The sequence below is a fragment of the Ursus americanus genome, chromosome 18 (genome assembly GCF_024610735.1).
Source record: "Ursus americanus isolate L20-20 chromosome 18, mUrsAme1.1.p, whole genome shotgun sequence".
NCBI lineage: Eukaryota > Metazoa > Chordata > Mammalia > Carnivora > Ursidae > Ursus > Ursus americanus.
The window spans coordinates 51,450,277-51,469,110 of record NC_142144.1 but is presented as its reverse complement, the minus strand read 5'-3'; the positions used below and the strand labels follow the sequence as shown (position 1 = coordinate 51,469,110).

The 18,834-nt window shown below is 40.5% G+C and overlaps 1 protein-coding gene across 6 annotated transcripts in view; it reads right to left on the bottom strand.

The window, feature by feature from the left end:
- Positions 1-18,834, bottom strand: part of FREM1 (FRAS1 related extracellular matrix 1) — a 173,774-nt gene that overhangs the window by 76,660 nt on the left and 78,280 nt on the right. For all 6 annotated transcript variants that reach the window (XM_045780814.2, XM_045780813.2, XM_087869630.1 and 3 more), the window contains 7 exons: positions 18,038-18,128; positions 16,611-16,778; positions 13,151-13,359; positions 10,309-10,402; positions 6,840-7,092; positions 1,903-2,097; positions 607-792 (listed from right to left, as the gene is read on the bottom strand). In XM_045780814.2, the coding sequence (XP_045636770.2) occupies positions 607-792; positions 1,903-2,097; positions 6,840-7,092; positions 10,309-10,402; positions 13,151-13,359; positions 16,611-16,778; positions 18,038-18,128 (1,196 nt within the window). The remainder of the gene's footprint in view (positions 1-606; positions 793-1,902; positions 2,098-6,839; positions 7,093-10,308; positions 10,403-13,150; positions 13,360-16,610; positions 16,779-18,037; positions 18,129-18,834) is intronic.

Sequence of the window (18,834 nt, the reverse complement as noted above, 5' to 3'; positions counted from 1 at the left end):
TAATCATTTAGGTCATTTATTTCTAAGGCATTATCTTTGAATAAATAAATAAAGTGTTATATTTGAATAATTTTGAGTTTGGTGTCTGTTTTTGTTTTAGTTGTTATTGCCTGAGATACAAGAGCTATTTAAACATCTGAGATACACTTTGGCTCCAAAATTAAAGTCATCACCTTCAACATTTCAGTGTCTCTCTCTGTTACACCCATGTTACATGTCCTAATCTTTTCTGCCAATGTCTATTAAAAGTGCTAAAAGATTGAGAGAAGGAGACCAATAAACTCCCACCAGATTTATTCTACCACAGTATTCTGTGTTGATCTGAAGGTCTTTTAAAACATTCTTTCTTCCATATTTACTCCTATAGTTTTTATAAGTGAAGTTTCCATTTCGTTTGAAGTTAACTCCCATATGTGGGGCAATTCAAAATAGAAAGTTAAAATGAAAAACAATAACATTCGAAAGTATCCACTATTATAATAATTCCTTGAGTGTACACAGTTCTTTGAACATTTTTGAAGTTCCTACCCAGTCATTAAGCATGATCTGGCCGGTCAGAAACATGGACACAGGCGACTTATCGCCAGTCATGAAGCCATGACTTACCTATGCTTATGCCCATATTGCTTTTTTCAAAACCTGCAGAAGGAAGTGTGTTTTCAAGGTAGCCAAACTGGGGAGGAGAAACCAAAACAAATTCCAAGTCATCTGCTGCAGTGTCAGGATCAGTGGCGGACAAATGGTTAATGGTAATGGCTGCAGAGAAACCCTCATCTACGGCAAACATGGTACCTGCATGCAAATAACAACGCAATTACGACTTAGCGTGAAATCCTCTAATCAGAATAGTGAAGACAAAAGGGAGTGATTGCAATTCCAATTCACAGAAGCCTTCCATATGCAAATATACTTCCATGGGAGATGTTCATTTCCTTTGGCATAATTTCTCCTTACAGTGAAAATATTCAGGGGTAATGGGTGGAATTTAATTTGACTTGTGGAATTACATTGTTTTTCCTTGTACAAGCAAGCCAGACAATAATGGAAAGACAGCAGAAATACTAAATGCTCTAGTACAGCCCTTTAGTCATTCTCAAGGAACTCTGATTTCCCTCGTGTCTCTATAGAAGTGACAAATGAAAATAAGAATTGCCAAACTGTTTTAATGATAAGCCACTAAATGTAGTTTATGTACTCTTCAAGATCAGTTGTTACCTCTGTTTGTCAGAGCGTTAATTGCCTGCGAGCTATTATGAATTGCTCACAATGAACATTTTTTCATGCCTTGGTGCTTAATTATTCTGCGGGGATAATGCTTCCTTTCCAGAACATTGCTTGGGAGATAGTTTGCAAATTACAATAACATCCATACATATGCTTGTATTTTTTTTTCTAAGAGACAGAACATATACATAATGCCTATGAAGCGATGACTTTCTAAAAAGCAAATAAGGTTAAATGTATATAAATGGTCTCTCTGGTATTTTCATTCTGCTCTAATAGAAATTATTATGCATAAAATAAATTACTCTCTCTCCAGCAGGCAAATGATATTTTCCCACGTGAAATAAAACCAGAATATCAGAGGATTCCAATGTTGTCCTCATCCCAACACACACACACACACACACACACTCCCTCCCTCCCTCCCTCACTCGCAAACACACTTGCCTTCTCTCTCCATACAGAATTACCCACATTTTTAAACAAATAAATTCTTTTGCCTTGTAATCTTTTGTAAATACGGAGTTTCCCACAAATTTGTGTGGAGGCAATTCTCACAGGCAATTCTGTATGGTAGTTTTCCGTTTTAACTATAATTCAAATGCATTATTTCACTAAACCACAGATACGACACGAGATGAGATAATGGAACTTTAATAGAAAAAAAAACATTGTCACCTCTTGCGATTGAAGGTGATTGGTTGTCCACTGGATGTACTGTGATGTTGAGGTCATACACTGGAAAGGACTCATGAAGAGGAACAGATGGATGAGGCCCATTGTAGCAACAGCCATTCACAAAAGGGCCAGCTTCTCCATCCGAAACCACCAACGTAATGGTATCAAAACAAGGCACCAGGCCAATCTCACCACCTGGAAGACACGACTACAGCTGAAACCTGACTTTTTAAAAATACAGAATACTAAGACGAAATCTACCTCTTCTACAAGCATAGAATGGCAAGGAAAGGATCTTAGGTTGGCTAACGTGTAAAAGTCAATTTTATCACTATGAAAGGAAATAGTCGTGAAAATAATGAAAAAATGCTTGCCCATCTGTTGCCTCTGGTGAAATTCTTGACAGCTATCTCTCACCATATGGTGGGGCAAAAGGGGCTAACAAGGGTCTGACAGTTCACAAATGAACACGTGAGAGGCATGAAGCTTGACCAGCGATGGTTTCATTCTTCCTGCCTAATTGTTTAGTGTTAGGACCAACTTCAGGGAGAGCAGAAGGCACCCTTGTCCTTACAACTGCATTGTCTTCCCATTTACATTAACTACCTTAAATGACCAACCATCAACCATGCCACCGCAGTCAGGAGAAACAGAAGAAGCTGGGAAGGTGAAATAGAAAGACGAGCCACATTTTTGTCATTCGTTTCAGTATTTTCCTAGTTATATAATAGCCAAGACTTGAGCAGAATAGCAACAGGACATGGGGGAAAAGTGGTGTTTATTTTTGTTTTCCTTTTACTCTTTAGGGCTATGTGTACGGGATATAATATGGCCTCAACGGAAGCAGTGAGAGGAAGAAGGAAAACAATGTGAGACTGAGACAGTTTATCAGCAAACCAGCCGATCTGCCGTTGGGTTACTAACAGCACACAGGTAGAAGCGCTCACTGCCCAGAGGACACAAGAGTTCTGCAGAGGTCCTTTTGGTAATTCTCATGCATCACGTTGAAAGTGCCAAGAGGGAAGTAATTTTGTTTGAGTTTTGATGAGACAAGGGTACCAAAGATCAGGGATGTCATCTCTTTTCACAAGACACCTTGGTCAAACCTACACAGTACTGCGCTTGGCATTAGTCTACCCACTTAATGACAAGGAAAATCAAGAGATGATATTACTGAGCAACCAAATGATTGAAGAATGAGAAAACAGGGCTCGTAAGAAAAACTGATGTTAATGTGGAGAGAATTAGAATTAAATAATCAGCCTTTAAGAGCAGTAAAAAAATAAGATGCCTCCCATTTATTCATATTTATAAAAAAATAAATTGGCACAAAGCTCATTTATTCCTCATTTACTTGATAAATATATATTATTTAATGGCTCCTATGTGATAATTAGTGTTCTGGGTGCTCCAGCAGAGAATCAGGCAGACATTTTGAAAGCGTCAAAAGATAGTTCAAAAGTAAGTCAAACGGGGGCGCCTGGGTGGCACAGTCGTTAAGCGTCTGCCTTCGGCTCAGGGAGTGATCCTGGCTTTCTGGGATCGAGCCCCGCATCAGGCTCCTCTGCTGGGAGCCTGCTTCTTTCTCTCCCACTCCCCCTGCTTGTGTTCCCTCTCTCGCTGGCTGTCTCTCTCTGTCAAATAAATAAAATAAAATCTTTAAAAAAAAAAAAAGTAAGTCAAAGGCCAAAAGACCTATCATGTGTCCAGCACTGACACAATCTAATGGTCAAGAAAGAAATGCAGTTTGGCTAGAATATCACAGGTGTGTGTATGTATGAAGAGGAACCAGGTGAAACTGCCACCATTAAGTCATTTTTTAACCAGTTAAATGGAAAATTCATATATCTCAGCCTGAGTATGTCCGAGGGGCTGAGGGTGAAGAAAGATGAAAGTTTTGGCAGACGGGTGTGGGGGCAGGGCACACATGGCAGAGAAAGTCAGAGAAGTCTTTCCAGATGGCTCTGCTGGCTTTTACTGAGCATTAAATGATGAGTAGTTTACCAGGCAGATGAGGCAGGGAATTGCGATGGAGGAAGAGGGAGCCAAGAAGAGAAGTGGAAAAATCATTTCAGGAAGAGTAGACAGCTTTTTTAAAGGGAAAAAAAAAAAGCAAACATAGTACCTTCTGTAACTGTAATTTCAATGTAGTGAAAGCATAGAACACATTCACAGAAAAGCTGGAAAACCAGGCTGAGCACCTACTCTCAAAAAAGGCTACAACAAGGGTGGAGAATTCTCTACCTTCAATGGAGTATAGTCTAAGGACACGATTTATACTTAAAACTGTTAACCACAGCATTAACTTAAAAAATTTTTTTGAATGACTTCATGCTTAATGTTGGGAGAACAGGTTAATAATGTCTTTTTGCATCATAAAATATTATTTGATGATTAAAACTTATATTTATGATAATTTCATAACATTTAATAAATATTTAATCAACATTTTAGCTGATAATCTCAATGACAAAAGTAATCAACAAAACGGCACATACAACATGATCAGCAACTCTGTAAAAAATTATGATCAGGAGAAAGAAGAGGGGCGCCTGGGTGGCTCAGTCGGTAAAGTGTCTGCCTTCGGCTCAGGTCACGATCCTGGAGTCGCGGGATCAAGCCCCACGTCGGGCTCCCTGCTCAGCAGAGAGTCTGCTTGTTCCTCTCCCTTTTCTCTCCAACCCCCACCTCGCTCATGTTCTCTCTCTCTCCTTCACTCTCTCAAATAAATAAATAAATAAATAAATAAATCTTTTTTTAAAAAAAAAAGAAGAAAAATTACTGTAATACTGAAATGTTAACAGTGACCATTTTTGAGAGGTAAATAGGTGATTTTTCAAAATTTCATTATGCTTTTCCACACCTTCCAAGTTTTTGCTTGAAATGGGCATGTAGTGTTATTTTTATCATCATGGAAAGCAACTAAAATAATGGAGACAAAATTACCTTCAGGTGGCCTTTATAATCAACATACAGAGGCAAGAGCAGAGCCACTGAAACCTCGGGACCTGTGGTACTGCGGTTCTTTACCCTCTCTCCCGCACGGAGCTAAGGAACTACCAATGAGTCATTGGGAGAATGTTACAAGGAAACATTTCATTCAACTAACAAATCACCTTTCGAATTGGCAGTGTTTCTGCAAATTTAGTAACACAACAACAACAAAATACCCGTCTATCTGAAGTAATTTGCCTCGTGTCCTAGTAGGTAGTAGGTCTTATGAAAAAAAAAAAGAGTTCACACTTCCTTACATGGCCATCACACCAAAGGGATTTATAAAGATGTGCACCTGTTGTTTAGCACTTGGAGCAAGGCCCCAGCAGAGAAGACAGCTTCATCTCAGCCCTAATTTATCTATGCTGCATTAGCCTGCCACAGATGTAAAAATTATGTAAAAACCCACAGACCAACAGTCATTGGGCTTTGGCCCCTTTTCTGCTAGTCTATCTAAAATCTACTGGGGGAATGAAAATGAAGCACCTCGCTGTGGACTCTAGAGGGACACTGAGAAGGTCGATTCTGCTCCCCAGGCCAGGAAAATGAGCAGTGAAACCCTTCCTAAGGCTAAACACACTTAAGAAGATAAGGAGATACCATTTTTTTTAAAAAGATGTCCGGCAACATGATTAAAATGTGCCCTACTAATGAGCCATCCAACAACTGGCATCCTAATAAATCACTGTTTTCCAAAGTACATATAAAAATACTATTTCTCAATATTCCCCACCCCCGTTTCCAAATTCATCTCAGTCCCCCCACCAGGGGATCCCTCTCCCACTCACTGCTTGTATTCTCCATGTGTTTGCAAATAAGAAAGTGATCTGCATTCTGTTATCTCTTATTCCCCGCACCTTCACCTGGCCTTCTATACCCCACCCTTCTTCCCACGGAATCTAGAGATGAGAGCGGCATACGGATGAGGACACATGAAATTGTAACCGAGCAGCAATAAAAGGGGGTTAGGGGAAGTATACAGTATTATTCATGAGGAAGTGCACTCAAACCAGAGATCAGAAGATGTGCAAGGGGCAGTGACTGATGAGGTACTGATACGGGACACTGTCCTCTTTGCCTGAGTGGGTCCGTCTACCCACTGAAATCAAAACTCCACAGCTGAATCTGGATTATTCTCCCTTGCAGCCCGCAATGCCCACTACTGTGTCTTGCAGATGACAATGTTGAATTACTATTTTCTTTAATTGAACATTTTACATGGGAAACAAAGGCCATCTGGGTAACAATACAATGGGATGTCAGATATGAAAGGGCCAGGCTGATAAACAAGCGTTTACCGCACAGCTCATCGGTGTCCACCGCTTTCTATTGCTGTGGGCATTACACGAAACAGAAGATACCACCTTTGCTTTTCAGGAGCTCAAAGTCAGACAAGTTACTTTTTAGGAGATAGCTGGTGATCGAATAGACTTTTTTTATTCTTAAGTACTCTGTGCCCAACATGGGACTCCAACTTACGACCCCAAGATCAAGAGTCGCAGGTTCTACCAACTGAGCCAGCCAGGTGCCCCTTAAAGTTAATATTATAATTATCTTAGGGTGCTTACTTCAGGCATTTCTGCTATGATTCACGATCCCAAAGCTGTGATGGTCAAACGAAGTCTTCTTCAAATTGACCAATAAGGGAAGGCAGACAACCCGCGGTGAATTAAAGGTCTAAGTAGAAGCATCGAGAACAAAGCAGCAATAATACGTGCTCCTCTCCACTCTGAAACTCATTATATTACTGAGATCAGAAACCCTTCTAAATACGGTGCTTATACATACAGAATGGGATCAGGCAGCGGCTACTGCTGCTTCTTTCTTAATAGAAGCAAGCTTTAAGACTTAGATTACCAGAGCCCCCACCAAGGAATGGGGTTATGACTCCGTTGTGGTACTTGCAGCCACTCACTCACACTGGTCGCCATGTGGTCACTCACCCGTGTGTTTGTATGTCACGGCCCCGGCGATGACATCTCTCTGAGAGAACCGATCCACTGTGACTCCAGCTTTCCTCACCACCCCATGCTGAGGCTCTCGAACAATCACAAATGTCAGTCTCAAGTCATCACTGTCCACATCAGTAGCGAAAATGTATTCAGAGGTGATGACCACCTCTTCGCCCTCTGAGCAATGCATCATGGGGATGAGGTCAGCCTTTAGGATTGGTGGCTCATCATTTACAGGGAATACCTACGGGGGGGGGGAATGCATGTTTTCAAGAAAAAAGAAAGCGATGACAAATTGCCCAACTGGTAAACCATAGCTCATAGTCGAAATGACAGGCATTTTCGATCTTCCAGACACAAGAAACAATAGCCGGGGAATTTGGCCAAGTAGGCTGTATCTTTTCCCCATATGAACCATCTCGTGAGAAATGGCCAATGTGAGAGACATTTGAGGTAGGAATGGAAGAGTATGGTTATGGTGTGGGACTCAAAGCTCTCATTTGTTTCTAGAGACACAAAATATAAATGTAACACAGAGCAGTCTTCACTAAAGTCCCTATCCTCCTTTGTTAAATTCACACATATTCCAGAGGAAATCTGGTCCTTGTGGTCTGATGCATTTACATTTACCACATCAGAGTTATTTATATTTCAAATTATTTGGCAATTACAGAGTTTTCGTCTACCCTCAACTTCCTGCCACCCAGGAAGTTTCTCCAAACTCACAATAAGCAATGGCTTATTTCGAACATTTTGAGTTAACTCTGAAACTCCATAACCATTAAATCAATCCCAGGCTTCAACTTGACAAAACATTTTTCTCTCACTGTCATGAAAATAAAGCTCTAAGAAGAAAGGAAAAAAAGAGCAATATGGGTCCACTCCGGCTCTCTGAATCTAATAGGATGATGCAGACACTTGAAAAGGCAAGTCTTTTATTGTTTTTTATTTTTTAAAAAAGATTTATTTATTTATTTGAGAAAGAGAGAGAGCGTGTGAGCAGGGGGAAGGGCAGAGGGAGAGAGAATCTCATACAGACTCCGCACTGAGTGCAGAGCCCGACTCGGGACTCAATCTCACACCCTGAGATCATGACCTGAGCTGAAATCAAGAGTGGAGGCTGAACCAACTGAGCCACCCAGGCACCCTGAAAAGGCAAATCTTTTAAATTAGGATGAAGGACATTTTGCCTCTGAGTTCATAGTCACAACTTGGTGTGTGTGAACATTTAACTTTCAAGTCTGGCCTGCGGACACTCTCAAGCCCGCATTTCCTGCCCCCTCGTTTCAGCCATGGGGATCTTTTTAAAATGTGGCTTTCATAACTCTGGTTGCTCTTCAGATCATGTCAATCTTTGATCTTTTAAATGTGGCTTTCATCAAGTCACTGCCTTATGCGGACATTCAGTGGCTTCCTAGCACTGCTCCAAGGATGTCTTAGGCCTCATTTCATGCAATCAGGTGCCTCTGCCACCCAACTGCCTTTTCACTGGAAGACACTGAGTTCTTTCCATCTCGGGTCTTTGCACCACCTCTGCACACTCTCTCTGCCCTGTGGCTCGGAAGGCTTGGCCTCAGCTCTTGGCTTGGCTACCCTCTCCTTCAGATTACATGTGGATTCTTCAGGGAAAACTTACTTGACAACCCAGACTCACTTAGGGACTTCTACCATTTACTCTCTTTTAGCACCCCATTTATTTGTAGAACACAGCCACATTTTAACTCATTAGTTATTTCAATGATAACCTGTTTAATGTCTGCCTTCATCCTCTGCCTATAATCTCTAACAGAACAGAGACTTTGTCATGTTCATTATCATATCCCAAGCATCTAGCATAGGAACGGGCCAATAGAAGGCACTTTTTAAATATTTATGGAGTAAATAAATGAATGAAGATAAATATTATATATGTTCTGGATACCCTGCTATTTATACAGGCTAACAACTCTAGAACAAATATACATGAAATTATTTTCGTATTTTCCTTTAAAAGGTAGAGGGATGGAGTAATAGAAACTCAGATTTATTTATTTAATCAAAGGTAAAAAGAAAAGTATGCAATACTTTATTCTATTTTCTATTGGCTTATTAGGGAACAATATCTTTGTTCAAGTCCTCTGAGTGGATTCATTAAAGACCCTCTTTATAACTGTTCTTGACTCTATCTGATGAATGTCACCAATACATCCATGATGACCACCTTACAAAATATAAAATAGTCTCAGCTTACAAATAGATAATAAAGCCCAAAGGCAACAGAATTTAAAACATTCTTCCTGGGTAGAAAACAATCACACATAATTGTCCAAAAATTACCTGTACTTCTGTTCGTCTTCCAAGGGCCATGCCCTTTTGTCTAAAAAGTGATAATAAACAGACTGTTTATACAGTCAAATGAATGATTTGGGGCAAGTCATGGAAACTTCTTGAACCTAAGTTTTCTTGCCTATAAAATGGAGTCAATTCCTTCCCCTTCTACTGCCCTGTGCCAGAGATAATTCCTTCTACTTCTTTAAAATACTAGATGGATGTAATCATTCTTAATTACTAACCATAAAAATATCACACAAACACATTATTACCACTAATTATAATTTCATATCACAAAGATCTGACAAAATTCAAGCAGAAATAGAATTTGGCAGATAAAAGTAAGAGGGACAGGATAATTCTGCAGACCTTCCTGTGTCACTAACTATAAATACCTGCAAATCTTATGAGTTTTGTTTAGGGACTTAAGTGGTCACGCAACAGAGAAACTCAGGGGTTCCCATCAATCTTTATGTGCAGAATTTTCATCATTTGTCAAAAGGGAGAAAATAACCATTTCAAATAGATCTCAGAAAGGAGTATACAGAACAGGAATTCATAAAGGGGCAGTGCACACATAAAAACATGGCTTCTTCCACACAAGAGGGAAAAGCCCAGTGATACTAGCTGCTAAATAAATATTTCAGAGTGTTCCAGCTCAAAAATATTAGAATCAAGTTATACACAGAGCCAATTGGTTTTTAAATTAAGTATCTGGGTTTGAGGTCCGAGTGGTTTAATCCTTAAATGGATTAGAGAGAGAAAGCAGCATGTCCATTTCACCAATATAACTTTGCTGTCTACTGCCTGTCCTGAGACATTCAGACATAAGCAGGTACGCTTTATTTGAAGTCCACATGTTTCAAGTTCTATCAGGAACTCTTAAGAGGCTTCCAAACCAGGGGCCTGGGTGGCTCAGTCAGTTGGGCACCCGACTCTTCATTTTGGCTCAGGTCAGGAGCCCCACATCAGGCTCTGCACTGAGAGTGGAGCCTGCTGATTCTCTCCCTCTCCCTCTGCCCATCCCCAACCCACTCACATGCGCACGCTCTCTCTCTCTCACTCTCTCACATAAAAAAAAAAAAAAAAAAGGGCTTCCAAACCAGATGCTTCATTTCTATATGAACAAGGGAGGAAACCTTCTACCCACCTCAACATGTAGAACAAATTCTGCTGAATTCGTGCCATCTGTGACCTCCAAGAATATGTCATCCCGAAGTCTCTCAGATCCATCATGCTGATACCTGTGGGGATGATATTTGCCACTAGCCCCTCAAGGCCACTGTGACAGTAGGAGACGTCTGACACAAAAGCCCTTCCGTGGCTTTGGCCACATGGTCAATAAATGAATAACAAGAAACATAACAGAATCATGAAGTTACATAGTTAACTACTCAAGTGTCCCTGAATGTAAAAATTTACTCCGCCCTGGAAAAATGTGTTGTATGCATTCATGATTTGTTCCCCAATCTAAAATCAGCCCTTCAAGTTGCCACTGTGGCAATGGGAACCAGTTGGTGTAGTTCTGCTTACTTACATAAAAAAAGGCTGGGGCCAGAGGGTTACTGAGACAGACAGTAGGTAAAAGGGGGACATTGTGAATCTTAATGAGCCCCCTCCTCCCCTACTTTGAAGCCTAATCTTTCTGCCTGTGCTTTTGATCTATTCAGTTCTTCTCTAAAACGCTGATCTATGAATTATTTATTGCCTCTCTCCTGCCATTTTCCCTTTTGTATTTACTAGCTCTCTTCCACTCAACCTATAAAGATTTTCAAATCTCTCCAGACTTAAAAATATTTTTCCTTGATTTAGCCTTGGCCCGACTTTCCTTTAATTTTCAGTCAAGTTTTATAACAGAATTGTCTAATCCAAGACTTTCCATCTACTCTCCAACCACTGTAGTGATATGTGGTAAGTTCTAAACAGCTATTGAATTGAGCCAAATTTTTAGCTTATCAATGATTTGTTCAAGATAATAAATAAGCCTTGGGAAATAAAATTAAAAGTTACATAAAAATAGTATATAGAGAGGCACCTGGGTGGCTCAGTTGGTTGAGCGTCCAACTCTTGATTTTGGCTCTGGTCATGATCTCAGGGTCCTGGGATCGAGACCTGCCTTAGGCTCACACTCAGTGGGGGAGTCTGCTTGAGATTCTTTCTCTCCCTCTCCCTTTGCCCCTCCTCCTCTTACATGATTGCTCACTCTCACTCTCTCTCTCTCAAATAAATAAATCTAAAGAAATAGTAAATCAAACATATATAACACTTACATATGATAAATCCCAGGGCTAAAAGGTATTTTACTCAGAACTAGTCTCATTCATATACTGCGTAGGGACTCAGGTTTGGGATTCCATTGCAATGGTGAAGAAAGTCCACTTCCCCCCTCCCCAGTATCCCTCCCACACACTGCCTCTCACACCCCTTGATATTTTCATCAAAAATAGATATGTGATAATGTACTAATCCTATCTTACCATACTAATATCCCTAAAAGGGCCAGGTGGATCTAGGAATACACATCCAAAGGCATGGCTATGGAATCAAACAGAATTTCTAAAACCAGACTCTTCCATATACTAGCTGAGTGACCTCAACCTCCTAGTTTCTTCAACTATAATATGAGAATACAACCGTCTACCTTGTCAGGCTTGACTACTGTAAAGATTAAATGGGGGAAAAAACATAATTGCAAGTCTATAGACGAGTCCTTGAATTATATGTGCATGCAGATACTAGTACTTTTTTTTCTATCCATCATTCACTCTCTAGTAAGAATTACCTAAACAGAGCTCTTGTTCTAACATGTAGCTAAGAGCTGAAATCTCGAAAAAAAGGAAATTTAATGGAAGATAGGAATGAGTAGTGAAAAGAGGTCAAGATGTTAGAGACCGTGAATAAATAATGTAACTAAACTAAATTTCAGATGAAATTGATCTTCCTATGCACAAATCTGAGCTCCTAGTCAACTTCCAAGTGTGGAATTAAGCATTTGATGCCTAATACCTTCTTAAAGGTCAAAATTCCCATGTACAATTTGAACTTATAAATGATAAGTCAACTAGTATATCTGTTTACCTGATCCGTGCTATTGAGTATCTTGCATTGCTTTACAGAGAATGTATTTTATGAAATTTTGTAGGAAAGTTTCTTACAGAACTGCAGTAGGTAGAAGAAATGAAAGACCTCAAGGTGAGGGGAACTGCTGTAGGACCTTGAGAAATGAATTGCTCTTTCTCTATCAGAAACCCAAGTACTACTCCATGCCCTACCTCCCCAGCCTACCCTACATGTTTGCCTGCAAGTCTCTTCCCAGTAGAAGGGAATACACATTTATGCTAAAGATACTGATCAACAGAATTTTATCCCAGGGTTTCCACGGTTGTGAAACTGACTTTCCTTAAAGCCAAGTTCAACTATATAGGTTAGCCATATAGATCATTTCAGTCTATATTCATCTAGTTTGGCTATTACCTCTTGTGATATGTACAGTTGCAGTAAATGTAATATTCATGGTGATTAATTTTTGTTGTTCAAATATCCAAAAAGTCATTGCCACTGGTACAAGCAAGCCAGATGGAAAGAAAATGTCTGGAGGGAAATTAAAAGTTTGTCATTTCCAATTTTCTTTTCTTTTCTTTTTTTTTAAAGATTTTATTTATTTATTCGACAGAGACAGAGACAGCCAGGGAGAGAGGGAACACAAGCAGGGGGAGTGGGAGAGGAAGAAGCAGGCTCGCAGAGGAGGAGCCTGATGTGGGGCTTGATCCCATAACGCCAGGATCACGCCCTGAGCTGAAGGCAGACGCTTAACCGCTGTGCCACCCAGGCACCCCTGTCATTTCCAATTTTCAACTGACCCTTGAAAGTATTAATTGACATGCTGGTACCCCTGAAAAAATGGAACAAACTTCTTTCTTTTACTCTGCCTCACAACTGATCCAGAGGAAGGCCAAAGCATATCAAAAAAGAAATCCAGGAAATGTTCTAACCTAACTTTTAAAGCATGGAGGTCTCCCCAAGAAAATGTGCCTCCTGGGTTTAGAGGAAATCCATCCAGCTCTACCCTTCCACACTGAGGCAGCCTTTGTAGGGAGAGGTAGATGTTGTCCAGTTTGGTATCCACATCAGAAACCAGAATGTTCTCTGTGCTGATGACACATTGACCTCCCTCAGTCACTTTCAGGGGGTTGGTAAACACCTAAAAAGAAGGAAGAAAACATTCAAAGTCTTGTTCCATGAACTATCCCTGAAGACCGAGCTCATTAAATAAATAGAAAACTTCTAGTACCACCTTTGCATGTCGATTAATTTTTCAAGGATGTGGTAAAGGGGACAAGTTCATAGCTGAACATCTTGGCTGAAAAATATTTTTTACTAAACATTTCCAATTCTAAGCATTGAGGTATACAAAGAAGCAAGGCCTTCAACGTATCTGCATTTTATTTACCTCAGACCCCCTTATAATGGAAGCAGCAACCAAACTGGCTACTATCAGTGGTGCTAAATAGAGAAAATAGTACTATCCTTCATGTCGACACCCGCTGTTGCTGGATACATAGATACCTGCATCCAGACAATGAACAACAATTATATCGAATTCCCCTAGAGGAAAGAATCCATCTCTTTCCTCACCCTAAAAATTCTTAAAGATTTCGGATATTGGTTGGAGCTTTTAAGTGTCAACTGTAATAAGTATTTTAGAGATGGAAATAGAGCAGAAGATTGGTGATTGAAGATCCACAAGAAATATCTCTATTTAAACATTAGACAAATAATTAAGCCATAAAGATAACTTCTGATGATAGAAAAACCCACTACTCAACCAACAATTCATTTGAAAGTAAAAAGCAAGTTAGAAGGGTTTGAGATGCTTTATCACTACATTTGGGACTTGGCAAGAAGTGTTCTCTGGTCAAATAAGGCTTCAGAACAGCCACATACAATATCTTCACCTTGGAGATTTATAAGGCATGTAAGTATATGCAACGTTCTGAGATCCTGCAATAGAAACATCAGTGAACTTTGTTTAGTCTATCATTCTCCCAAATTTATATTACCACACAGAAGTAAAAGCAAGCAGATAGAGTTGGGGTACCAATCATGGGCTCTGAAGGTCCCCTGCAAAAGGTCTGAGGTGAGTGCCCTGCCATGTGAGGATACAGCATTCTTCAAGGAAGAAGCCGCTCTCTTCATACCAGCTGCTGCTCCCAGAAAGGAGAATGTTCCTGAGGAAAAAATTGGTAAAGGGAGCAGTAGGGGGTGGGGGGGGATGGGCAGAGGAAAGAGAAGTGAACAAGAAGTCAGAGCCTTCACTCAGAGCCCTGCTCTATCCTCCTGCCCACCAGGGCACAGCTGCCCCAAGGCAGCCCCCTGGATCATGGAAATTATGAGACCAACCACCCTGAGACAGTTGCCTTCTATTCTTCAATGAACTACCTCTACTAGCAAAGGAAAACATAAAACAAGGGCCCTCTCTCCCTACAACAACTCTCAACAACAACCTTCCCACATGCCTCACTCCTACATTTTTACTATTTTTAGGAGAAAGAAAGAAAGAATACTCCTGTTATTAAAAGAGAAGCATTATTTTTGAAACAAGGTCCATGTATGTCAGCCTCATTGATTCCTGAATTCCATCAATTAATACCCCAAGATGTTAATGTTTCAAGGGATATACTGTGCTATACTCTATGGCTTTAAAATATATATGTATTTTAGGGCAACTTTCAAAAAATAAAAGCATAAGGCTAATTTGCCCCAACTCATTCATCACTAACTTTTCAGTCTCTGCCCAAACCCAGTGCTTAGGTTTTGGGGCCTTCCCATTAGCATCATATTAAGATCACCTAGTGGTTATCACTCAACTCAGCTATCTGTGGGTATGTAATGCCAGGAAACCACTCGTGGGACTGGTTTCACTGGAGCTACTCATTTAATTTTATTTCTAATGTTGTCAATTCTCTAAGGTATGATTTCATTTGTTCCATACACCACAGGAAAAAGAAGCCACTGTGTCCTGTTAGCCCTGAGTCCTCATAACTCAGAGGGAGGTAGCTGTTCACTTCACCGTTTCTAGCTTTCTCCACAGATCATTTTTCTCTAGCAAGAGGTTTGGATTGCTTTGCATAAAACACCATTTCTCCCCATGATTGTTCTATAAAAAGCTCTGGTTTCTTTAGATGCTGGGCTAGTTCAGGGCATGTATCTCATACAGAGAAAAGAATGGTCTAAATAAAATTAATCAAATTAACAGACATTCTAAACTATTTTGTCCCCAGGGAATGAGATCGGGTCCCTGACAGGGAAGAAATCGAAGAACATGGTTCAGATTCTTTTGTCTTTTGTGTGAGCTCTTTGGCGCATCTTCTGCCCAAAATGGCAAGTTCAGAGACCTGAGGGGCAGGCCAGCGATGTAAATGAGTGTACTGAGCAGGGTGGGGTCTCTGGACACTGGAGAACAAGCCCAGGCAACTGCTGCTAGGGGTAAGTGAGTTCAATGCTCCTAGACTTCCCAAATTTTCAAGAGAAGCCAGAAATCCAGACTTGATATGGAACTTCCTGATGTTTAAATGTTGGCAACTCATTAATTAAAAGTATTGTTTGGCTCAGTCAGAATACTTGTGTGGGTTGGGTAAGCCCCTTGGTCCCTCAGAGGGAGACCTCTGCCCTTCAACTTTGGGCAGATGTAGAGATGGGGAAGAGGGAGCCTCAGGGCTCCTGGCTGTCTTCCAGGTAGGTACCTGGAAGGTGACCTCTTTCCTTGGGGATGAGACATATGTGGGTTCTCATCCCTCTGGTTCCTGATGAAAAGGTAATCCTACCTTGTCTTTCCACTTCTGGGGGAAAATGAGCCCAGAAATAGCCACACGAGTTAAGTCTAGCCCTCAGATGGGGTTTGGAACAAATGAAGTCCAGCCTCACAGATAAGATGCACAAGGTAGCATCGCCTTTGTAGTTCAGTTTTAATAAGAGACCCAAGTGCTTGACTGTTTATGTCAACATGGGGCTGGGATGGGAGAGGATGGAAGAATCCATCTTAATTCATTTGAAAAATTAAAAAGCTTATTTAGATTAGTGAGCATAGAGTTGGCCCGCAACGAGAGCAAATAAGTCCTTCCGGTTGCTAAGAAACCCATAACTTAATCCCCTTTCCCTGATCAGCATGTGAGACTCAGCAGAAAGGAAAGGAAATGAAAGAGGTTTTGATAAAGCTTTAAATATAATGCCAAATTCAGCAACTGGAAAATCTCACCTTTTAGACAGAAAGTCTCATAGGAGGTGAAAGACTCCCTTCCCCCAAGCTTTTTTCCTACACTGTAGCTGAAAAATTAGAAAGTTCTGGAAAATAGCCTATAGAAAAGTTAGCATTTCCAGTGAGTCTTCAAGTCTTTCCTTTCTTTCCTTAGGTCTTCCCTCCTCTTCATCTTTCATATCGAACATTGTACATACCTCAGGAACTTGATTGTCCACTGGAAGAATTGTGATGTTAAAGCAGATTCCATGTAAAGTGCCACCATGCTGGTTACTGATGGAAAAGGCAAACTGGACATGTCTTGGATGGATGCCTATATCTTGCATGGGTGGCATGTAGGCCACCTTCATGTGGTTCACAGCATGCTGCAAAGCAAATGAAGATGGATACATGGGTGCCCATCTGCAAGGATCAGAGCCTTTCAGAGAGCTAGTTTTCCGAGAACCATCATGTTGACATCCAACATTGGAAATGCCAACATCAACATTTTGAAGAGTCCAAAAAGCTTTATTTTATAAATCACTTTTTCTAACACCAGGATGGATAAGAACAAAGAAATTAAGTAAATATGTCAAGTGCTTGAAGCCAGTCAACTCTATAAAAGACAGGAGATGAGAATTTCAACCCAGGTCCACCACAAATTAGCTGTGTGATATTGGTCAAGTTACTTAAACTTGTGAGGCCTCTGTGTCCTTATCAGTAAAATAAATAAAATTAAAAAAATAGTAGTACTGAGCACATGGGGTTTACATACTCATTTGCAACATCTAACTACAGTGAGATTAGGCAGAAGAAGCCCTACAGTCAGGGGTAGCTGCTGCCTAAGTAGTCATCACCATCACGGTGACTTTCAGGAGAGTATTCAGGGTAGAGTCCACAGGAAGGGGGAGAAGGTTGGTGAAGGATTTGGGAAGGTGGTAGATATTATGAGTTGAATGCGTTCCCCCCAAAAAAGGTATGTTGAAGTCCTAACCTCTAGTACCTCAGAATATGACGTTACTTGGGAATGGGGGAAGGAATATAACTTGTGTCCTCATAAGAAGAGAGAGACACACAGAGAGAAGATGGCCATAGGATGACAGAGGCAGACGGGAGTGTTGATCCACAAGCCAAAGAACGTCAGAGAGTCTGAGGAAGAGGCAAGGAAGTCTTCCTCTACAGGTTTTCAGAGAAAACCTTGACCCTGCCAACACCTTGATTTCAGACTTCAGCCTCCAGAACTCTGAGACAGTAAGTCTCTGTTATTTTAAGCCACCCAGTATGTGGTCCCTTTGGCAGCCCTAGGAAATTAATACAGTAGGATCCTGAATGACTTGAATGTGTTGGAATAAAACCATAGGAACCAGGTCTATAAATCAGAGCCCGACTACTGGTAAAATAATGCAAAAGGCTGTGCTGAATTATAACAAGATTTTGAAATTGCATCCAGCTCAATGAAGCATTGTCAAATAGATAGCACATGCTTAATAAAAGTATGCAACCAGAAAGAATGTAGACATCAAGCATTTGATGCTCCTGGCAGATGCCAAAGGCCAACATTCTCAAGTGGAACACTAGGAGTGTAATCCCTTCTCCCAGAAGACACCCCCATCACGTTTGTCAACATTTTAGCAGAGCATCATACCTGAGTGAATGATCTCAGCCCTGAGGCTGCAGGATTTTTGATCAGCTTTGGAATGCTATCTGCCATAAATAATTTCCCAGCATCCAGATGTCTAAAGAGAGATACAGGAGAACACATCAGCTAATTTTCCAGGCAAGAAACATTAAGTCAAAGAGCCTGCAACCAAATTTTCTAAAGCTACAAATGCTCATTGTAAGAAGAAATAAAATATTCCATCTTTATATTCTCTCCTTCTGTTGGGGTAGGGAGGGTGGTTCTAGCCTTCAGTCCAGAATCATCAATGCCATTCTTATGACTGCAGAAACAATGTACAGAATTTTCTACTTGGCTCTCGTGAAAGGGAATCGTTCTTCCCATCCTAAAAAATGTTTCCTTGCTATCACATACATGACACAAGCCTCAGATATATTCATGTCATTTTTCTGATTGGGATCATAGAATATGACAATTTTGTGACCTGCAATAACTGAAAACAGTATTGTGAAGACTCAATAAATTTTATTTAAAAAACAAAAATATGTTCTCTTTAGGAAAAAAGAAATGTTGTATGAAAAAAAGATTAAGGACCATTTTAAGCTTACCTAAGCTGAAGACAATACAAGCGGCAGGTCACTTACAAATTAATACAGCTTTTCAAGGGAGGTATGAGATAAGTTTGAGATTACAGTAAATGTGGAATTGAATACAAGTTCATGCCTGACCAACAGAGCAACTGAACCACAGTACTGTATATGGACACCTGCTACTCAGTCCTTGGACACAACCCTCAACAAATAGCCCAGGTGATGACTTCTCAA